The 23,753-nt window shown below is 39.7% G+C and overlaps 1 protein-coding gene across 1 annotated transcript in view; it reads right to left on the reverse strand.

The window, feature by feature from the left end:
- Positions 1 to 19,894, reverse strand: part of b4galnt4b (beta-1,4-N-acetyl-galactosaminyl transferase 4b) — a 278,770-nt gene extending 258,876 nt beyond the window's left edge. Inside the window, exon 1 of the mRNA XM_060912043.1 lies at positions 19,756 to 19,894. Within this exon, the coding sequence (XP_060768026.1) occupies positions 19,756 to 19,894 (139 nt within the window). The remainder of the gene's footprint in view (positions 1 to 19,755) is intronic.
- Positions 19,895 to 23,753: the final 3,859 nt, after the last annotated feature.

Below are 23,753 nucleotides of genomic sequence, written 5' to 3' on the forward strand. Positions count from 1 at the left end.
CAACCAACTGCCCATTTGTTACTGAAATTATGCACGCACTATATATTTCCTTTTAGGGAAAAGTTCTAGAACTGAGCAGCTCGATTCCGGCTGAGGGGTGTGGCTGTTTTCAGGGCCAGAAGAAATGTAGAAAAAAGCTTAAACTTAGCAAAGTGGAAAAAATCCATTACGTAAGAATTATTACAGATCGTATTTAAAGCATATACGCAGAACCATGGCCTCACTTTCATTTATAAATGTCTTGAGACCTCAAGAATGGCACAGGAATAGTTTTAAGCGTTAACAATAAATCTAATATAGTAAATTTTACGATTAAAGTGATTTATATAGGTAGTGGTCTGAGTGAATGACCTTGACGTCCGTAATGTCACAGCAGGAAGGCTATCGGTCTCATCGCCATTTCCGCTATACTAAAACACAGAGCTGACTGTAACTCCGATCCTCCATTTTGAGCTAATTTATCACCATGCCACGTAGATGTGTTACTGCACCCGCCAGCAACACGACAGAAGTTGGATTTATGTTGCGTTCATGGCCCAAGAATGTTCAAACTGCAAAGATTTGGATGCGTTTTGTGAGAAGTTCACGGGCACATTGGGTGCCTATGAAGTGGTCTCTCCTCTGCTCTGCACATTTTACTGAGGACTCATACGAAACTACTGATCTGTTGAGGAGCGTTGGCTATAAGCCTGTACTGAAAGAGGGTGCAATACCAACAATTAAAGAAAAGGAAAACTACAAGAAAAGGAAAGTATTTATTTTATTTTATTTTTTAAAAAGCAAAGTTCAGTTGCACCAGTTCTCCCGGAGTGAGCTGAGGGTTGCTGCTAAAACCCGGGATGAAACGGGACGTGACATATCGCTCGAGCAGTGACCTCCCTGCAGTTGTTGGTAAAACCGGTGACGTCCCGTCCCGGATTTTAGTAATTGCCCGAGTCAAGCAGTAATGGCAGAGTACTCCTTATGGACAAAACAGAGAATGAGTGGAGCAGCCATCTTATTTCTAAACTGGATATTGCTGCCATCTCGCCCTTACGTGGAAGAAGTGAATGAACGGAGAACTGAACGAACAATTGAAAGTCAGATTGTTTTAAAACAATCGGCCACAAGATCGGCCTTCAAGAAGCGAGAACACAGACAGGTAAGCTGCGACTCTCATTTGGATACAAAACAACAAAAACAACATCTTATTTACCTGCATTTAGATTAATACATCTAACTTGTATTGTGTATTTAAGTTACCGGTATAAGATTATTTAATTTGCTTCAGAATGTGATCGTCTCGGTTCATCTGATTATTTAATTAGCCTTTTATGTTTTATCAGTGAAAATGCATGCATGTACATGTATGTTGCATAAGTTATAACACCTATCCTGTTTTAATGAGAGTCAACCAAGGAAGTCAAATCAGACTTAGTTGAGCAAGTCGGTAACGCTATTTCTTACTTTCACCATAAATTTTTATTTATATGACTTTGGTCTATAGCTGTAAAAGGCCTTGGCATTAAAACCGGTTACCGCTGTGACGTTACGCACTCAGGGCTGGCTGGCTCAGCGGGGCAGCTCGAATGCCAACTTTGTGGTCGATTTTAACTCTCAAAAATATATTTTTTATTCCCATTTATGCAGCATACAAGAGTCAAGGATGGAGATACTATCCACTCAGAAATGTATTTAAAAATAAAGGTTCTGCGTATCTCCTTTAAACTCTTTTTTTTATTACAAACCGCACCTTTAATTCATACTCACTCAACAACCTTCATGCAACAGTGGAACCACATCCTGCATGCAGCCGAGTACATGATCTACAAATCCATGACATGTGAATCAACCCACTTTAGAACCTTCTACAACCTAAATAAGTTATCGTGATGGCTCCGGAGGCTGTACTGAACATCCAGTGCGCCAGAGTTTGTCCTGAGCTCAGCAGTGCTGCATCCAGGAATATCAGACAAATTACTACCGAAAGCAGTGTTTGAGGCTGTTAGAAGCAAATAATCTTCTCTATGAAGATGTTTAGTTAAAGGTGGAAACCAAAACTGTGACATGCTTGTCCAGCTTCATGATCAGAGCATGCTCACAAATCCGTCCATCACACTAACCTGCTCTACCTCTCTTTGTCTCTCTCTCTCACACACACACACACACACACACACACACACACACACACACACACACACACACACACACACACACACACACACACACACTCTTAATTGTGTATCACAAATGCCTGCATGTCCACATACACATGCACAGCACATCCAACACCCTCACCTTTATAACACTTCAGAACAAAAACAATGATGACATTTGGAAATTTTCAGATCTGATGAAGCACACATACTGAAATGCCACCAGGACTCAAACATCGACTGAATCAGGGTTGGTGAATAACAACTGCTTAGATAGTAGATTTTTCATAATACAACAATAAAAAAGGTCAAACAGGGTTATTTACCAGCATTTCTAAGAGTACAATAATCAGATTTTCTATCACGAGCAGTTCTTCAATTGTAGCTTGTGTTTTACAGTATAGCTCAGTCACCAGGTTATTCGATATACTGTACCTTGTATTGTCCACTTTCTAGGTTTACATAGAACTACTAACTGCAGCCCAGCTGCTATGTACATTCTGTCAGACGTGCTCTACCAAGGGCAGCTGGTATAAATAGCTACAATCTGTCATCAGTGAAAGGTTTCAGTTTTGGCATCCACATCAGATTTGCTGTTAAGAAATGTCTTAAAGCATGTTATATTGGAGCTTTGTAGAACGAAGCGCAACATCACCACTAATGCAATGATTTGTTTTAATTTAAAAGCGTTAGTAAGCAGGCTGCCTTAAAATTCCGAGTTCATTGAAACTCATATCGTCAATTAGCACAAAGAGGTAATCAATTTAAACAAGAAGACAGAGTCATCTATATCCCCCGCCCTATATACCAACTATATACCAAGTTTCAAGATATTATTTGTCACATTTTTCAAGTTCTGCTGCAGGAAACCAACCCTACCTCTTTACACTGACCTCAGCAGCCCGTGGCATAAACCCACCAGACCTTTGGTCCAGGTGAGCTAAAAATGAAAATTTCTCACATTTCTTAGTATCAAAAGGCCCATATACATTACTTAATCAACACATACACCAACTTTCAAGACCATACCTTGCATAGTTTTCATGTTCTGCTCTGGAAACAAAACTTACCCCAAAGACTAACCTGAGAGACTAAGTCTGAAATTGTTTCCATGGAAACATGAAAAATTAAAATTTCTCAAATTTCTTCATATGAAAAGGCACATCTACATCACCTTGTTAATATGTATACCAAGTTTCAAATCCGTATCATGAATAGTTTTGGATATATGCTCCAGAAACAAACATTGCTCTTCGAAACTAAGTCAAAATCTATTTTTTATGTAAAAATTTGAAAAATCCTTTTTTTTTCAAAAATCCAAAATAGCAAAAGGCACCAGTTCATATGTTGCTTGATATGTAGACAAAGTTTCATGAAGATATCTTTCGTAGTAGGGCGGCACGGTGGTGTAGTGGTTAGCGCTGTTGCCTCACAGCAAGGAGGTCCGGGTTCGAGCCCCGGGGCCGGCAAGGGCCTTTCTGTGTGGAGTTTGCATGTTCTCCCCGTGTCCGCGTGGGTTTCCTCCGGGTGCTCTGGTTTCCCCCACAGTCCAAAGACATGCAGGTTAGGTTAACTGGTGACTCTAAATTGACCGTAGGTGTGAATGTGAGTGTGAATGGTTGTCTGTGTCTATGTGTCAGCCCTGTGATGACCTGGCGACCTGTCCAGGGTGTACCCTGCCTTTCGCCCGTAGTCAGCTGGGATAGGCTCCAGCTTGCCTGCGACCCTGTAGAAGGATAAAGCGGCTAGAGATAATGAGATGAGATCTTTCGTAGTTTTAAAAGATATGGCCCGGATGTCATGCTCCGCCCCATATATCCACTCCAGAGATTACTGATCTCTCACACCAGCGCCGATCCAGGACGGGAATTCCACCTCACCTGTATTCACTTCCTGGTTTTCACCACTGCCTATAAATACGCTATTCTCAGATTCTGACTTTGCCAGAACATCTCGTTTGCTACTCTAGCTGTTTCTGTGCCTTTTTGCGTCTCATGGTTTTTGCTCTAGCTGTTTTTTCTGGTTCATGTTTTTTTGCACTAAGGTTTTTTTCTTGTTCATGGTTTTTTGCACTAGTGTTTATTCTTGTTCATGGTTTTTTGCACAAGCGTTTTTGCCCTTACCTGTCTCGTGTTTTTGTCAAGTATTTTGTCTCTTTTTTTTTCCCTGGACTATTTTTACCATTTGTTTTTTGTCCTGTTTGTTTACCTTTTTGCCATGCCCTTTTTCCCTGGATTAAATCACCTTATTTATTGGATAACTGTCTGTGTTCTGTCTCTGGACCCTATCTCACCACACCTCCACCACCCCTAACACCAGAAACGAAAACGTGACCCGACGGACGGACAGCCGGACGGAACCCATTTCTATATCCCCTGCAAAATTTCATTTAATTCTTGAAAAATAGAAAAAGATACGTTCATAACATTAAATACTTTCATTCCATATTTTGTTGATTTTTGTGTATTTTTTTGGGCGGGTTTCTTCTTCTTCTTCTTTAGGGTCTTTTTGGTGGTTGGCAAACCAACTTAAAGGTGCATTACCGCTACCGACTGGGCTGGAGTGTGGAACAGGAGATATTAGGGGGGAAAACAAACAAAAAAATTATATTCTTTAGCTATTTCTGTTTCTTTTAAATACTTGATAATTTTTTCTTACATGTGAATGAGACATGAGGTAGTTGGATATGATGACGATGTACTACGCTCCTTCCCCCCATGCTCTGTCTCATGGACATGTCCTCGAGCAGTACTCAGACAGTGTGCTTGCATGTGTTTTGGAGATGTGGCTTTGGAGGAAGGCCTGAAGGATTTTTCAGGTTGGAGACTTTGAAAATCAAGCATACTCTTGCTGATTTCTCCATAATTACCTCCCCTAGCTGTAACGGTCAAAAGGACAGATGACAGAACCATAAGTTTCATGTGTTTTGGTTTGAATGAATGGGTTCAAACTTTTCTGTTTACCATTAGTGACAGGAAACACTTGCACTTGCCCCTCAGCATTCTTGGTACGCCATCGATGAGACCTTGTGATACAATGCTTTACTCAGCCCTAATAGTTTCATTATCAAGCTATTTGTTGTTTTTAGCCTTTTCATCTCATATCATGACCAGTGGTCACTGCCCTGTACCCTGTCCATCAGCAGCAGAAAGGAACAAGCACTGATCAGATATTTTGAACCACTGGTGAACCATTGGAAGATGATGCTGTGACTACTATCAAGAAGAGGAAAGTTCAGCTGTTTGGGCATGTGTGTAGAATGAAGGACAACCGATTGTTGAAGATAATCATGCTTGGTATGGTTGATGGAAGCAACAGAAAGGGGTGGGGTGGCCTAGACGGGCATGGATTGATGACATCACAGAATGGACAGACATGACCCTTCACCAGATGACGGAGACCGCACAAGATTGAGAACAGTGGAAGTTAGTGGTAAACATCAGAAAATGAAACACCAATGTTTTTTTTTTTTTCCAAGCCCATGGACTATTGATTGATTGATTGATTCATTGATTGGTGAACCATTCTCAGTACAGCAGTGGCACTGCCATTAGTCCACAAACCAAAACTCTCCCCCAAGAGCAGTCCTGATATATCTGTATATGTAGGACTTTGACAGAATGCAATCTCTTGTCACTTAAATAATATCTCCATGTCATTTTACAGAAAAAATTGCCCTCAGTTCCATTTCATCACTGTGAAACTCAATATGGCTTGGAGCAAGACTAGCGACTGCATATATTACCTGTGATTGTCAGATCCTCAAATTATCAAGGAGGATACATTTTCATCAGAGGTAAAATAACCAGGCCTGAAATATCTCTTTGGCCTCTAACGCAGCAGCTAACACATATTCGTCTTGACAAAGCCTTGGCTCTGCAGCAAGCCCTTCTGCCCAGGGTGCTGCTTCTCAAAGCATGCTTGCCAAAATCGCATGCCTCCTGCACTTCCTACTCGGCTGCTGAGTGGGCCTCCACCTGCCCCATGTGTCCTTGCCCTGAGCCAAATCAACAGAGAGCTGCCTGTTCCACCAGCGCGGTACACACCCGCCTCCTCTCCTCTCTTTTCCTCTCCTCTGGAGGACTGAGGCTTATTAAATATTCACAGTAAAAGCGTCATCCCGAGCACTTTCCCACATACACATATTAGCTTCCCTTTTTCCTGTTGCATTAACTATAATTAAAAGACGTTATTTTGTTTTATATCTGGTAAAAAAAAAACAAAATTTTAAATAGAACCGTGAACCACATCAACTAAAAGATGCCTTTAATATGTTGAGTTTAACAAACTTGCTACAAAGATTACTGTATTAAATGAGGATTAATATAATTAGAGAACCTTTATAGTTTAATAATGTAAATGACTCACCGCATACAGTAAATCCCACTGTGAGAAAAGTTTTGTTGAGCTCGTAAAGCTTGTAAAGCTCAAAGATATAACAATGTCTTTTTTCTTAGTAAAGTCAGGCTTGTTTGTTATGTAGTAATTAAATTATATATAGTCCTGATTGGGGCGGCATGGTGGTGTAGTGGCTAGCGCTGTCGCCTCACAGCAAGAAGGTCCTGGGTTCGAGCCCCAGGGCTGGCGAGGGCCTTTCTGTGCGGAGTTTGCATGTTCTCCCCGTGTCCACGTGGGTTTCCTCCGGGTGCTCCGGTTTCCCCCACAGTCCAAAGACATGCAGGTTAGGTTAACTGGTGACTCTAAATTGACCGTAGGTGTGAATGTGAGTGTGAATGGTTGTCTGTGTCTATGTGTCAGCCCTGTGATGACCTGGTGACTTGTCCAGGGTGTACCCCGCCTTTCGCCCGTAGTCAGCTGGGATAGGCTCCAGCTTGCCTGCAACCCTGTAGAAGGATAAAGCCGCTAGAGATAATGAGATGAGATAGTCCTGATTTGGTATAAACATTTAACGTAAATGGTCACATGATCAGACATATGTACCCAAGCAAGATGAAGTACCTTTGAGATTTATAAAAGGAAGTCAGTCAGACATTATAATAAAGATACAACAACCATATTTGGTACATATGTTTAAATTGTTTATTATACTGTAGATATTACATATTAAAGGTGAACAGTGTACACTCTTTGATCATACACTGAATGAACATATAGGTGATTCTGTGGTTTCCCTTTTTTTCCACTAACAATTTATTTTAGTATAAATATGTGGTGTAATGCTTAGGACTGTTAACCGTAGGTCCTAAAGAAGGCAACTGGACTTGCTTGAAATTCTTGAAGACGTTTCACCTCTCATCCAAAAGGCTTCTTCAGTTCTGTCTGACTAGTGGGGAGTTCCAGGTATTTATCCTCTAGTGGACCAAAAGCAACCCTAAGGAGAGTCGTTGAGGTCACCTGGGTCATTGAGTCATCCTGTAGGTGTGGGCCACTGGAGGCCTGGTGTGAATGGTTTTAGCAGCCTAGAGGGTCGTTAGGGTGATCGGTGGGTTGTTGGCTCTCTCTCTCTCTGCCATCATGTGAAGTCAGAAGAGTCTTGGTATGGATGTGTACTCAGTTTTCTGGGAAGTGCGCCAAGGACTGCATTATCGGTGGCTGATAAGTGGTGTCTCAGACCACCTCCTCTGTTCAGTGATGGTCGTTCTTGGTTGACGAATATGGCTTCTTTTACTCCTCTTTCAAACCACCGGTCTTCTCTGGCTAGAATGCATACATTGCAGTCCTGAAACAAGTATCCTTTGTTATTGAGATGAAGATAGACTGCAGAGTCCTGGCCTGAGGAACTGGCTCTCCTGAGTTGAGCAATGCGCCTGTGAAGTGGTTGTTTTGTTTCCCCAATGTAGAGATCTGTGCATTCCTCACTGCATTGAATTGCATACACTATGCTGTCCTGTTTGTATCTGGGTATCCTGTCCTGAGGGTGGACCAATTTTTGCCTCAGACTGCTGCCTCTCTAGGCTGCTAGCATTGTTCACACCCAGCCCCCAGTGACCTACACCTACAGGATGACTCAACAACCCTCCTTAGAGCTGCTTTTGATCCACCAGAGGATAAATACCTGGAACTCCCCACTAGTCAGACAGAACTGAAGAAGCCTTTTGGATGAGAAGTGAAACATCTTCAAGAATTTCAAGCAAGTCCAGTTGCCTTCTTTAGCACCTACGGTTTATTATGACCTGGATGACTGAGAACCTTCACAGACATGTGAGGACTGTTGTCTTACAGCTGACGGGGGCCTTTCTGTGTGGAGTTTGCATGTTCTCCCCGTGTCTCCGTGGGTTTCCTCCAGTTTCCCCCACAGTCCAAAGACATGCAGTTAGGTTAACTGGCTACTCTAAACTGCCTGAGCTGTTTTACGTGGTTTGACATGAGTAGTATGGTGGCTGCCACCTTTGTATGCCTTCGACTCGGCCATGTTGAGCTGCGTCCTTTGTAATCCAGCTATTCAGCTACAAGAAAGGATGATTAACCACCCCAAATTTCATACACAGGTGACTAGAGAAAATCGCTGACTATTTCTCGATAATCACCTCCAGTGACTCAGCAAAATGGCGGCCAATCGCTTTGTCACCGTAAGTAAGAAAGAATTAGAAATTATGAAAGAAAATGCTGTTGCTAAAAGCACTAAAGATGCTTCAAATTTTGGTCTAAAACTATTCAAAGGTAAGGTGGAATTGTGATTTATTTTATCGATTTCAAAACAAAATATTTTATGTCAGTCAGCATAGATAAGTGACAAGTCTGTGCCATGCCTTTATTACATTTGGATGCCGCTTTTGAAGTTTGAAATGATTTTTTAATACAATTTTTTTTTTGTAATAATCACCTGTGCATTGCTACTAAAACAATTATCCAGCTCAGGCTCAATGAATATCGGTGAATAATAACATCGACTTCGTCTCAGTTATTATTCACTGATATTCACCTCGCCTTCAGTGAACTATTGTTAAAGGGGAACTGAAGTCATTTTTAAACTTGTTTTACTTCTTAATTAACGTGTTATTCAATTACGTTTTCGGTTTTAGTAACCTTATATCGTGACTCATATTGGCAACTAATTGCAATTAAATATTATACTTATCAGTCTATTCGGTTTTTAGCCATGTTGAATTTAGTGCATTTGGTCCACGGCAGGCGTCGCTTATCCACGCGATCTTCACAAGACTTGTGCGAGACTTCGAAACATCAAGTGTCATCCAGGTGTCAGTGCCGCCATTTTGAAAACTGTTTTCCAAACAAAATATTGCACAAAAACGAGTTTAAATGACGATTACTGCCTACTTTTTTCAAACGTTCCTGATTGCTATCGAAACAAACAAAACTTCCGGCTTGATTACATCAGCATTCGAAAGAGGACGCGCGTGTCTTTTGATGATGTTGGCAGATGTTGGTCACTTTGATTTCCGCTGTACGTTTTACTTCCGTCCTATGATGTCTCGCACAGGTCTCAACGAATCTTGTTTGCGGCCATCGCTTTGACATATGGACTGATATATTACATAGCATATTTCAAAACACTCATAACTTGCTCTAGCAGTGACAAAATAGCGATCAAAAATGCATTCCTATATTTAATAAAACGAGATAAATAGAATTTTGATCATAAAAAATTTGCCTTCAGTTCTCCTTTAAGTACAAAGCCATACAAATAAAGTGGATTAAACAGGATCTTAGATTAATTGTTAAATATTGTAAGTACTAGGCTTAAATCTACTCAGATGTTGGACACATTGACCACTGAAGTGTCCCTCTTATCCTCTCCCATAGCTTTTAGACTCTACTCTTTTAGGTTTTATTAAAACATTCTTGCCTTGATGGAACAACAACGATGTGTTATTCTTTTGTTTAAATCAAACAATGTGGGTGCTTTTCTGTTTCACATACTTTCTGATTGAGGCCCTGCGCTGTGTGTGCAGTGGGAGTCTTTTCATTTGGAAGTGTTTTTCACTAGGAAAGTTCTCTTAATTGGTAGAAAATAGGTTTCTTTTCTCACATGAAATCTTTCCCTGAAAAACACAGTTATGGCTATATACAGTATATATAATATTTTATACCAAAAGCACAGTTGAATGCTCTCTTCTGCTCAGTCTGAAGGAATTCAGTTGTGTGTAATATACACTACCATTCAAAAGTTTGGGGTCACCCAGACAATTTTGTGTTTTCCATGAAAAGTCACACTTTTATTTACCACCATAAGTTGTAAAATGAATAGAAAATATAGTCAAGACATTTTTCTGGCCATTTTGAGCATTTAATCGACCCCACAAATGTGATGCTCCAGAAACTCAATCTGCTCAAAGGAAGGTCAGTTTTATAGCTTCTCTAAAGAGCTCAACTGTTTTCAGCTGTGCTAACATGATTGTACAAGGGTTTTCTAATCATCCATTAGCCTTCTGAGGCAATGAGCAAACACATTGTACCATTAGAACACTGGAGTGATAGTTGCTGGAAATGGGCCTCTATACACCTATGGAGATATTGCACCAAAAACCAGACATTTAGTAGAATTTAGCTAGAATAGTCATTTACCACATTAGCAATGTATAGAGTGTATTTCTGATTAGTTTAAAGTGATCTTCATTGAAAAGAACAGTGCTTTTCTTTCAAAAATAAGGACATTTCAAAGTGACCCCAAACTTTTGAACGGTAGTGTAAGTTACTGAATTCAGATGTATATTTTCTTCACTGTTTTATCAGTAAGCTATAATATGTAGTGACAAGTTGTATTAAGAAAAGGCTTGTGTTTGTTTTCTGCTTGAAAAAATGATGCTTGAGCGTTCAACACCAAAAGCTTTCAAACAACAACAACAACAACAACAATGCAGCATTGATGTAACTAAAATATGAAAAATTACCATATATTATTCTCAGTCTCTGAGATAAACCAGAACTGTCATGGTGAATTAAATAAAACGAGCTGATAGCGTATGTTATTCATGTTTGTCGGAGCCGGTGGTTACACCAGAGCGAAGAAGAAGGATATTCATATTTCCAATAATATATTCCTAATTCATTATTTAATATAGAACTCATACTGAACTGTAATCAACCTCTGAGTTCCCTTCTTCCTCGACTCTCTTGTGCTTGTCCAGTGGGATTCAGCATGCCTTTATGTACTAATCGAGCACATGCAGTACACTCTGATTCTCTTATCACTCGAAACGCATCTGTCTTGAGATAATGGTGGCTGCCATCCAAACTTCTCATTTGCATGAGCATTAGTCAAGGTGGTGAACAGGCCGTCTTTTGTGAGCCGACCTAAATTCCATTAACCTGTGGGTTAAAACAGTCCTCGCTCTTCCTGTCTCGTCCTGTCAACTTTACACAACTACACAACAATCAGGGAGCACTGGAAGGAAAAGCATTGAGTTTTGTTGCATAATTAGAAATTCACAGGCCTATATTTTACTCAAGTATCATGGCCTCATACGGTATATATATCAACTAATCCTTCTCACATGCAAAAGCAAAAATCCTGAGGAATTAAGATAATGCTAAATAAAGACTACACTTTCAAATGATCGAATTGTGCTTATCTGATGAAGCATGCTGGAAAATGCTTGATAATTACAGCAGTTAACGCTGCTGTTATGCCATATAAGGACAAAACTCTGTGTGGTACCGGCATGGTTTTGCGGGCACAGATGGATAATCCTTCACTTCGACAAAAATACAAGAGGCTTTTCTCTGCTTTTCTCTGAAAGGCACCCATGATCAAACCTCCACATTTTCAGCAATAAACCCAAGATCAAGAGCATTTATTGATCAATGGTCCCTGAGCATTTCTCCTGTGTACATTTATGCATTAAATACTGTTACGATCACACACGAAAGGAGTCAGCTTTCATATTTTATAGTGAGAAATGATAGCCTAGTAAACTAGACCCACCCGCCTAATGGCCAAAAATATTTTTGCCTAGCGAGTGGGTCTAGCCTCGCACCATATAAACAAAAACACCCCGGGCATCAAATCGTGCCCGCCAATCACAACGCAAGGTTTTTGTTTGGATTCTTTGGGCGGGCTTTTGCAGGAGTGACGACAAAGCTGCGCGACGCTGGAGAAAGCGCAGCAGGAAAGATGGCTACGGCTAGTGAACAGCGCGCGTTTGACTCCGCTTTGGAATCAGTTTTAGAAGAATTAGACTTGGAGTTTTCGTTGAAACATGAGCAGGAAGAGGCTGTCCGCTCATTCCTTTTCAAGAAGGACATTTTCGCTGTTTTGCCGACCGGCTATGGCAAAAGTCTGATCTACCAGCTGGCTCCGCTCGTAGCCAAAAGGATGGGGCTAGTTTGTGCAGTACGAAGAATTAATAAACAGCTTTGAAACATTACTTTTTGATTGTTTCTTATTTTCCCGTTATTTTAAATTGAAGGGAAATTATTTCACCAAACACCACTAAATAAAAACTCTCAAAAACAGTTTAAGCAAACCCTTGAAAAACACTTGGAAAAAAAGAGTGTATGTGGTACAGACTCCAAACTTGCGGTCATTATCTCCAAACTTCTTAATATCTAGAACCTGTTTATTAATTAATACGCATTTTGAAAAAATTTTTATTTCAAGGTCTCCCCCACTGCTTTCTGTCGCTCTGACTATGTCACAGTCACTGTTGCGCTGATTGGTCAGAGCGTTGGCCTATACGCACAGAGACAGTTTGAAAGACAGCGGTTTGTTCCTCCTACCCGCTTCGGAAATGTCTACGGATCGAGGCCAGACTAAATATTCACATTTAGTCTGGCTTGCCAGGCTAGAGAAATGGCAATTTATAACCAGCTAACACAGAACATAATCAGAACATTGTTTGACAAGTATCTGACAGCTTTTCGAAAGGTAAAACTATAACACTGTACAAACATAACATGCCTGCATATCTTTTCTAAAAACCTCTGCTGGAATAATTGTTTGGTTCGCAGTGTTATTAGAATATTGCTGACATTCACTACATTTATATGCACAAAGTATTCCAGTTTTTGCCTGCATTTTGAAAAAGACAATATTCCTTCTAAGTTGCTTACTTGGCTAATGAAAATGAATATTCCACTAATATTCCAGTTGACATGCACTCGTGTATACTCCTATTGTCTAGTTGGCTTGTGTACAACGCACAGAGCTGACCGTAAACAGACACGAGGCCGTGTGTTGCAAACTGCCGTAAAAACACCAATCGAGATGCATATTACAAATGTGCTGTATACAGTGGGGAAAACAAGTATTTGATCCCTTGCTGATTTTGTTGGTTTGGCCACTAATAAAGACTCGATCAGTCTGTAATATTAATGGTAGGTGTAGTCTAACATGCTGAGACAGAATATCACAAAGAAAATCAAGAAATCGACTTTAAAGAATTTGTATTTTTTTATTTGCATTTTATTGAGGAAAATAAGTATTTGAACCCTCTTGCCAAAAGGACTTAGTACTTTGTGGCAAACCCCTTATTAGCAAGCACAGAGGTCAGACGTTTTTTGTAGTTGATGACCAGGTTTCTGCACATATTAGGAGGAATTTTGGTCCACTCTTCTTTGCAAATGACCTCTAAATCATCAAGATTCCATGGCTGTCGCTTGGCAACTCTGAGCTTCAGCTCTCTCCATAGATTTTCTATAGGATTCAGGTCCGGAGACTGGCTGGGCCACTCCATGACCTTGATATGTTTCTTCTTCAGCCATTCCTTGGTTGCCTTGGCTGTATGCTTTGGGTCATTATCCTGCTGGAAGACCCATCCACGACCCATTTTAAGCTTCCTGACAGAGGGAAGGAGATTTTCACTTAGGATTTTACGGTACATGACTCCGTCCATCCTCCCATTGATACGGTGAAGTAGCCCTGTGCCCTGTGCAGAAAAACACCCCCAAAGCATAATGTTACCACCTCCATGCTTGACAGTGGGGATGGTGTTCTTGGGGTCATAAGCAGCATGTCTCTCCCTCCAGACATGACGGGTTGAATTGATGCCAAAGAGCTCAATTTTGGTCTCATCTGAGCATAACACCTTCTCCCAGTCACTCTCCAAGTCATTCAGATGTTCATTGGCAAAGTTCAGGCGGGCCTGCACATGTGCTTTCTTAAGCAGGGGTACTTTGCGAGCACTGCAAGATGTGAGACCATTGCGGTGTAAAGTGTTACCAACTGTTTGCTTGGTGACTGTGATCCCAGCTGCTTTAAGATCATCCACTAACTCTGCCCGTGTTGTATTAGGTCTATTTCTCACCGTTCTCATGATCCTGGAAACCCCACGAGGTGAGATCTTGTTTGGAGCCCCAGACCTAGGTCGATTGATGATCATGTTGTGAGTCTTGTACTTGCGCACAATTGCACCAACAGTTGTTACCTTAACGCCCAGCTTCTTGCAATGGTTTTATAGCCCATACCGGTCTTGTGCAGGTCTACAATCTTCTCCCTTAAATCCATAGAAAGCTCTTTAGTCTTTCCCATGTTGGAGAGTTTGGAGTCTGACAACCTGATTGATTCTGTGGCCAGGTGGCTTTTATACAAGTCATTAGTGATATCAGGTGTCTTCAATTTAGGTGACAAGGTAACTTGGAGAGTCTAACTTGTCTGTATTAACAAGAACTCTTGATGGTTACTAGGGGATCAAATACTTCTTTTTCTCAATAAAATGCAAATAAATTAATATAGATATTTAAAAGTTATTTTCTGGATTTTCTTTTTGATATTCTGTCTCCACATGTTAGAATACACCTACCATTAAAATTACAGACTGATCAAGTCTTTCTTAGTGGGTAAACCAACAAAATCAGCAAGGGATCAAATACTTGTTTTCCCCACTGTACATGTCCAAAGAATGCTCCTAAAACCTGAATGATATCAGCCAAATAATAATAACATCACATTACAGACATTTAGCAGATGCTCTCATCCAGAACGACATACCGGTACAACATACCCAGAACAGTTGGGGGTTAGGTGCCTTTTTTCAAGGGCACTTCAGCCATTCCTGCTGATCCAGGGAATCAAACCAGCGACCTTATGGTCCCATAGCTGCTTCTCTAACCATTAGTCCATGGCTTCCCAATAATAATAATTATTATTATTATAAAGTGCAGATTCTGTGACAAATTTGATGAAACTATCGAACACCTTGTTTCAGGATGCCCTGTGCTCACTCCTAATGAATATAAGAACTGCCATGATAGAATAGGTCAATACCCGCGCTGGAAAATATGCCACCACTACCAAATTGACATTGTCCCTAACTGGTATGAACACCATCCAGAACCAGTAACCGAAGGTGAGAACGTTACCATTCTCTGGGATTTCCCTGTGAACACAGACAGGACAATTCAAGCTAATCGTCCAGACGTTATCATCAAGGACAAAAAGGCTAAAACTTGCAGACTGGTAGATATGACTATGCCATCAGATATAAATATCTCATTCAAATAATTTGAGAAATTGAGTCAATATAAAAACCTGGAAACTGAAACAGAGAAAATGTGGAATCTGTGAACTAAAAATTCCCCTGGTATTATTGGTGCTTTGGGTATGATAATAAAAAAAAAAGGCTGTCAAGACCATTCAGACAATATTCCAGGAAATCCATCCCTTCAAGAGATTCCAAAAATTGTCCTAACAAGCACAGCTCATATACTTAGAAGGGCTTTATCAATTTAAAATAAAAAAAAATAAAAAATAAAAAAAATAAACGGCCCAAGAAATGGAAAGTTGAACACAATATCACCAAGTTTCACTTACCCGAGGTCATTGGTTATGACTTGGCAAGTGATTGTATAAAACACACATCAAAAGAACATAGAAAAAAAGAAATAATAATAATAATAATAATGTAAAATGAAAAGTAACATTTTAAACAATATCTCAATGAACACAACCAATTTCCAAAATGTTGACAAGACAAAGTTTAATATAACATCTGTTTAACTTATAACGTGAAAGTAAGGTTAATAATATAACTTAGATTACACATTTTTCAGTTTTACTCAAATTAGGGTGGTGCAAAAAAATAATAATAATAATAAACAATTTCCACGAAATCAAGTTATACATGAGCTGATAGCCAATGAAGCATTTAGCTCCAAGTCAGCTATAAGCCATGCATGACGAGATTGAGTGGAATGATTGTTTTATTCTTTCCACATTCACTGGATTTTGAGAAACAGAGCATTTTTATTTTTTGCAAATTTGATAAATGAGAACTTTACACAAAATGTCCAACCAAATAATTTCATTTAGCATGTAAACAAACCGGCGAAATGACAGTAGCAATTTGTGAAAAATGCTATAATAATAATTCTTGAAAAATAAAACAGATATGTTCTTACCATCAAATACTTTTTTTCTATATTTTGTTGCTTTTTTATTTTTTGGGGTTTTGTTTTCGAGTAGAGTTTTTATTTTGTCCTTGGTTGGTTCAGCAATATGTTCTGCCATTTTGTTTTTCTCTACTCATGGTATATGAGCTGATAGCCTAGTAGTAGAGTAGCCAATCAGATTGCTCATATCCAGTAAATGTGGATATAATAATAATAATAATAATAATAATAATAATAATAATAATAATAATAATTAGGTCAAATTCATAATATCCAAATGGAATATGCTGTTTACATAATCGATATAAAATTCCGAATATTGTCATATTCGGAATAGTATTGGAATATTAGTGTGCATGTAAAAGTACTAAGTGATGTCTGCTGATTTTAAAAATAAAGGTGCCAGAACAGGTACTTCATAGTGATGCCACTATTGAACCATATTTGTTTCCTAATGAAACTTTTGATTTCACTGTTTTTGTGTGTGTGCCACAAACAAACAAACAAACAAACAAACAAACAAAAAATTCGACCATACAGGTTAGCATGGAACGATCATTGTGGTGGAAATGATTATTCACTTTATTGTGGCAACAACAACAAAAATGACAGGGAATTTTCTGCCAACCTAAACTGTTAGCTGGATACATGAGTATATACACACAAACACACACATATACACTCAACAGCCACTTTATTAAGAATGCCATACTAATACTGGGTAGGACCCCTTTGCTCTAAGAATAGCCTCGATTCGTCATGGATCCCACAAGGTTTTCGAAACATTCCTTTGAGATTCTGGTCCATGTGGACAAGACTGTATCATGTACAGTAACTGCTGCAAATTTTTTCAGCTGCAGCTCATACTGCAAATCCCCCAAATCCCAGAAGTGCTCTACTGGATTCAGATTAGGTGACTGGGGAGGTCAGTGAATTACACTGAACTGACTGTCATGTTCATGGAACCAGTTTGAGACAACTTGTGCTTTATGGTATGGTGCATTATCATGCTGGAAGCAGCCATTAGAAGATAAAATTGTGGCCATAAAGGGATGCACTTGTTCAGCAACAATACTCAGATAGGCTGTGACATTCAAATGATGTTCGACTGGAGTGCCAAGAAAACACCATTACACTCCCACCAGCAACCTGAACTGTTGACACAAGGCAGATCTGGCCCATGGACTCCTGCTCTCGGTGCCAAACTCTACAACACCATCTGCATTTTGCAGCAGAAAATGAGATTCAACAAACCAGGCCAGCTTTGGTGAGCTTGTGTTCACGACAGCTCCAGGTTTCTGTTCTTGGCTGACAGGAGTGGAGCCCTATTGCTGTAGACCAGGGGTGTCCAAACTGATCCATAAAGGGCTGTGTGGCTGCAGGTTTTCATTCCAGCCATGCAGCAGCACACCTGACTTGGCTCATTCAATCAACTGAACTGTCTTCACACAGTCAAATACTTGCAGCCACACCCACCCTTGATTAAAGGGTGGGTGCACTGTAAAAAAAAATAGTTGAGAATACTTGAAATTTCAAGGCAACCGTCTGCATTAAGAATTTTATGTTTTGCCAACGATGTGCCCATGATAATCCAAACTATGATAAAACTGTTATCTTTATTAAGAATTCTTAATTAAGTCAATTTTCAATTCCTCATTCTGCCAACATAGATTTCTCTTTTTGCTGAACAGTGGCATTCACAGTAGTGCAAAAAGGCAATTGAGGTTATCACAATTTTTTTTTAGATTTTTTCACCTCTTTTTGGATAGGACAGCGTAGAGACAGGAAATGAGCAGGAGAGACGGGGAGGGATCGGGAAATGACCTCGGGTCGGAACCGAACCCGGGTCCCCGGATTTATGGTATGGCGCCTTATCCACCTGAGCCACAACGCCCCTGAGGTTATCACAATTTATCATTAAACTATACATGCCTTTTTTCATTGTTCTACACAATTACAAAACTTCAATATTGAAATAAAGTTTTTAAAGCCCATGGTGTGGCTCAGGTGGATAAGGCGCCATACCATAAATTCAGGGACCTGGGTTCAATTCCGACCTGCGGTCATTTCCCGATCCCTCCCCGTCCCTCTCTCCAGCTCATTTCCTGTCTCTACACTGTCCTATCCAAATAAAGGTGAAAAAAGCCCCCCAAAAAAGTCTGATAACCTCAATTGCCTTTTTGTACTACTGTGAATGCCACTGTTCAGCAAAAAGAGAAATCTATGTTGGCAGAATGAGGAATTGAAAATTGACTTAATTAAGAATTCTTAATAAAGATAACAGTTTTATCATAGTTTGGATTATCATGGGCACATCATTGGCAAAACATAAAATTCTTAATGCAGACTGTTGCCTTGAAATTTCAAGTATTTTCAACTATTCTTTTTTTACAGTGTGTGTCAGTTGATTGAATAAGCCAAATCAGGTGTGCTGCTGCATGGCTGGAATGAAAACCTGCAGCCACACGGCCCTTTATGGATCAGTTTGGACACCCCTGCTGTAGACCAACCTCTCTCATCAACAAGTCATTTCCACCCACAGAACTGCCACTTTCTGGATGTTTTTTTTTGTTGTTTCTCGCACCATTCTGTGTACTCTCTAGAGGCTGTTGTGTGTGAAGATGAACAGTTTCTGAAACACTCAAACCAGCCCATCTGGCACAAACATCAATGCCGCTGTGAAAGATGAAAAAGTATTGAGACTGAAAAGTATCTGCATGACTTTATGCATTACGGTCCTGCCACGTGATTGGCTGAGGGGATAACTGCGGTATGAGCAAGTGTACTGGTTAGGAATATGTCCAAAAAACTACATGTACGTTTTACAACATGATTACAGAATCAAAATAGCAAAGAGAGAACACTCATAAGAGAAGTATGAGTTGTGTATATTTATTTATTTATTTATTTATTTATTCATTTTTGTCCAATGGTTTGAATAATTTCATTTCAGTTCAAGTTTTTTTCCCAGGCTGGTTCTTTAGTCTTATCTCCAGTTTCAATGATACAATAGGCTATTCCAGAGGACAAATTGGGTTTATGAATATTTTAAAGTGCTTCAATCAGACAAGGATAGTAATTAAACTGAGTTGCATCTTCATTTAGATTACTTTGGGCAGCTCTGTTGTTCAATGTCGTCATCCTCATTAACCTGCTCTCCAGATCAATACCAGGCTTGCAAGAAATGTCACATCGATGGATGATACAGATTCTCACAAACAACTTATCATGAAATTGGGTTTTTCCAAGGCTTTAATTGCTAATTCTAAGAAATCAAGGTGAGGGAATAAGATTAGCCCTGGGGTTACTTTTTATAAATTATTTTACAGCTACTTAAGTTTGAGATTAATTCGATTGAGTTGAGTCTTACCTTTGCCATAGCTGGAGTGGAGTTTGATGGCCCTGCCCTGGATGACATGCAGGTAGGTGAAGCCAATGGCGAACGTGAGAAGCACGAGGAGCAGGAGGAGCTTGAACTGCTTGCGTATTTTCTTCAGAGGGAAGCGCATCCTCCTCAAAGTAGCATGTCACGCTCAGTGGAGAATTCAGGAGGAGACTGACGACCGCTTTTCACTGCTCTGGTACTGGAGGTGTTTGCGGAAAAATAATGTAGACTCACACTTAAAATAATAATAATAATAATATGTCTTTATTTCATCAGGTAAAAATACATATCAGTTGTTACAAATTAAGATAGATAATGCACAATAATTACAATATTACAATTATGAAAAATACTACAGTCTAAAAAGAAAGGAATATGTGTATGTATATATAAATATCTTAATTATAATAATAATTATAACATTATAATTCTAATAATTATTATGTAATTATTGTCATATAATCTTATAATTATTATATAATTATTATAATAAATAAATATATATATATATATATATATATATGGGGTGGCACGGTAGTGTAGTGGTTAGTGCTGTCGCCTCACAGCAAGAAGGTCCGGGTTCGAGCCCCGTGGCCGGCGAGGGCCTTTCTGTGTGGAGTTTGCATGTTCTCCCCGTGTCCGCATGGGTTTCCTCCGGGTGCTCCGGTTTCCCCCACAGTCCAAAGACATGCAGGTTAGGTTAACTGGTAACTCTAAATTGACCGTAGGTGTGAATGTGAGTGTGAATGGTTGTCTGTGTCTGTGTGCCAGCCCTGTGATGACCTGGCGACTTGTCCAGGGTGTACCCCGCCTTTCGCCCGTAGTCAGCTGGGATAGGTTCCAGCTTGCCCGCGACCCTGTTGGACAGGATAAGCCGCTACAGATAATGGATGGATGGATATATATCACATTCAGGAGAAAATAATCCATTAGTGTTAACATAATTTTGACTAACCTATTAAAAAAACTATCCTTAAAGCGTTGTGTTTATCTTAGGTCTTATACGGGTTCTATTTCTTAGGCGCTCAGATGATTCTTTATAAGTAGCAAGGAAGCAATGTAAAGGATGGTCTCTATTTTTGACTTTATTAAAAAGGCAGCGTTCACACTTCTGCAAAAGCTCCAAGATGTTAAAACTAGTTGATGTACATAGCATCTCTTATAGCATCTTTTTTAAAAAAGCATTGGACAATGGTAAGACCTGAAACATTAGCAATGTAAACTGGAAGGCTGTACAGTATTTTCGGGAGAATTATCACATTAAAGAGATGATGTACTTCATCTTGCATGTAACCTTCTAATTACAAATACCGGTAGGTATTTGTTCACTTCATACAGCGTTTCCTTAAAGGTCCCATGGCATGAAATTTTCACTTTCTGAGGTTTTTTAACGTTAAAATGAGTTCCTCTGACCTTTTTAAGTCACCCCAGTGGCTAGAAATTTCATAATGTGTAAACCAAACTATGCCCAACATTTGAGAATGGCGTGTCAAAACGGCAGGTTGATAAGCTCTTCCTTTTACTATGTCAGCAAGGGAGATGATCCCCACGCCCCCCCTCTGGATTCCCACCCACTGTATGGATTGCCCCGCCCAGTTGTAGTGAGGAGACCATAGAGGACACAACAACATGGCATCACCTAAGCGAGCGAAACATGGAAATTGCGCTGTACATGGATGTGACAACACAGAAAAGAGTCTGTTTTTACTGCCGACGGGAGAGCCCCTGAAGACGCAGTGGCTTAATTTTATTTACTTCAATAATATGCCGTCGAGTCTACCTAAGACGGTGTATGTTTGTCGGAAGCATTTTCCTGAGGAATGTTTCCACAACTTGGGACAGTACAGGGCAGGTTTTGCACATCAACTGTCACTGAAGCCTGGGTCCGTACCAAGCATCCCTGCCGCATCAGCAACAAACACCGAACAAGTAAGTGTATAACTGGTCGTTTTGCCGTGTTTTAAAATCGGTGCGTTAGCCTAGCAATGGCTACATTAGCTGTGCAGCTAACCGCTTCCTGCAGTTAGCCAGGTACTCTGCGCTACAAAACCAAAAAGCATGCAGCATGCTCTGTTAAACTGAGTTTAGTCTGGAAATTGACTGTAACTTATGAGCTTATGTTTGACTATTGCTCTGCAATGCATGTCTTCTGTTGGATAAGCGCTATGTTGCTGTAGTTGCTGCTTCTATTCTCTTTGGTTATGGAGTGCGTGTTCAAGCCTAGGGTATTATACGTTCGTAAACTACCACTCCGAACACTCTCACTCTCTGTTCTCTGTGTCACGTTGAGTTTACGAAAGTAGTCCGAGGGAGAACGGGGTTTTGTCTTAGCAGCGTGGCTACAGGTGCTGATAGCAGCGAGTATGTGTGTGCGCAGCTTGGTCAAGCCCCTCCCCCTCCCCCCATGGCCCATCCCCACCCTCTACCCTTCCCCGCCTCCTGCTTCTCATTAGCAAAATGACGCACTGGGAAAAGCGCTGAAATGGGGCTTTCTCCCAGGAGGCTATATTTACGTGCCGAGGGTTCATTTCGAGAAAGGCTGTGGATATAACATCCAGAAACCTCCACGAGCCCGTTTAAAGCATCAACAAACCACCATGCCATGGGTCCTTTAACATGAACACTAAATTTACAGTTATTCTGAAAAGTTACTCCTAAAATAGGCATACCACTATACTGCCTGATATTATGCAGCATAGACAAGTCAATAGCATTGTCTTTCTTGCACAGAACTAATTCCTTACATTTAGTGGTGTTACAGTGCATAAAGTTTTCCTTGGTCCAGGCCATAAACTTTTGATTGTGTGTTTGTCAAACATACTGTAACACTGAAAGCAGCAATAATTAATTTAATACTTCAGGTGTTAATTTAACACTTTAACTGTCAATTCAAAACTATAAGTTTATTCAACATGTGGGTGTTAGTCAGTATCATCATGATAACTCAATTCTGCAGTGTTTTTTTTTTAATGTCCAATGTTTATTCAACACTGGAAGAGAATCCAACGTGTTAATTAGTAGTTGAGAAATCAATACTGAAAGTTATTCAGTATCAGAGAAACCAATTACTGAAAAGTTTTTACTTTAATACTGAATGTAATTTAATACTGAGAGTTAATTTAAACTTTAAACTCTAATACTATAGATCAGCGTTTCCCAACCAGGAGTTTATGAATGTTTAGAGATGGCTTTGCAGTGGGTTCATGAGACTTCAATGGAAATGTCAATGACAAGTTGATATTAAATTTAAATTTAACTAGATAGATAGATAGATAGATAGATAGATAGATAGATAGATAGATAGATAGATAGATAGATAGATAGATAGATAGATAGATAGATTCATTAAAACCCTTAATACTATAACATTTTATTGTAACTTCATAAACAACAGCAACAAAAAAATGTGATTCATTCAAAGAATGTGAGAGTTAAACCTAAATTATGGCGTTAGCTAGCTAAATCATATTTAACTAGACAGATACTGTGACTAAAGTCACAGTAATTTGCGCTAGCTGTTACAAACCGGGACATCTGGTCACTGTACCCTATGGATCCAGACCGGTAAGAGATAGAGAATGACACTTAGTGAGGAAAAGTTGCACCCTGCTGCCCTGATCAAAATAAAATCAAATAAAATAATTGAAAAAAATCACGAGTTATAAGTGATTGAAAAGAAATCCAGTTTTTCAGGGATCATTCTGGTTCGGTGATCCAGATCAGCACCAAAAGTCATAGTAACATAATTCAGCCCAGAGGTATTCTTCTTGTGAAATTTGGTGATGATTGGTTGAAAAGTGAGGGAGAAATAGCATCCTAAAAAATGTTAGGATAATAATAATAATAATAATAATAATAATAATAATAATAATAATAATAATAAGTGAAGAAGAAAGTAGAAAGATCCTGAGTGAGAGTAGCAATTTGTGCCAGCGCTGCTTGTGCAAATTAATATTTGGACTTGGATGGATTGCATGGATACT

This window comes from Neoarius graeffei, chromosome 27 (assembly GCF_027579695.1).
Source record: "Neoarius graeffei isolate fNeoGra1 chromosome 27, fNeoGra1.pri, whole genome shotgun sequence".
In the NCBI taxonomy this organism is placed as follows: Eukaryota; Metazoa; Chordata; class Actinopteri; order Siluriformes; family Ariidae; genus Neoarius; species Neoarius graeffei.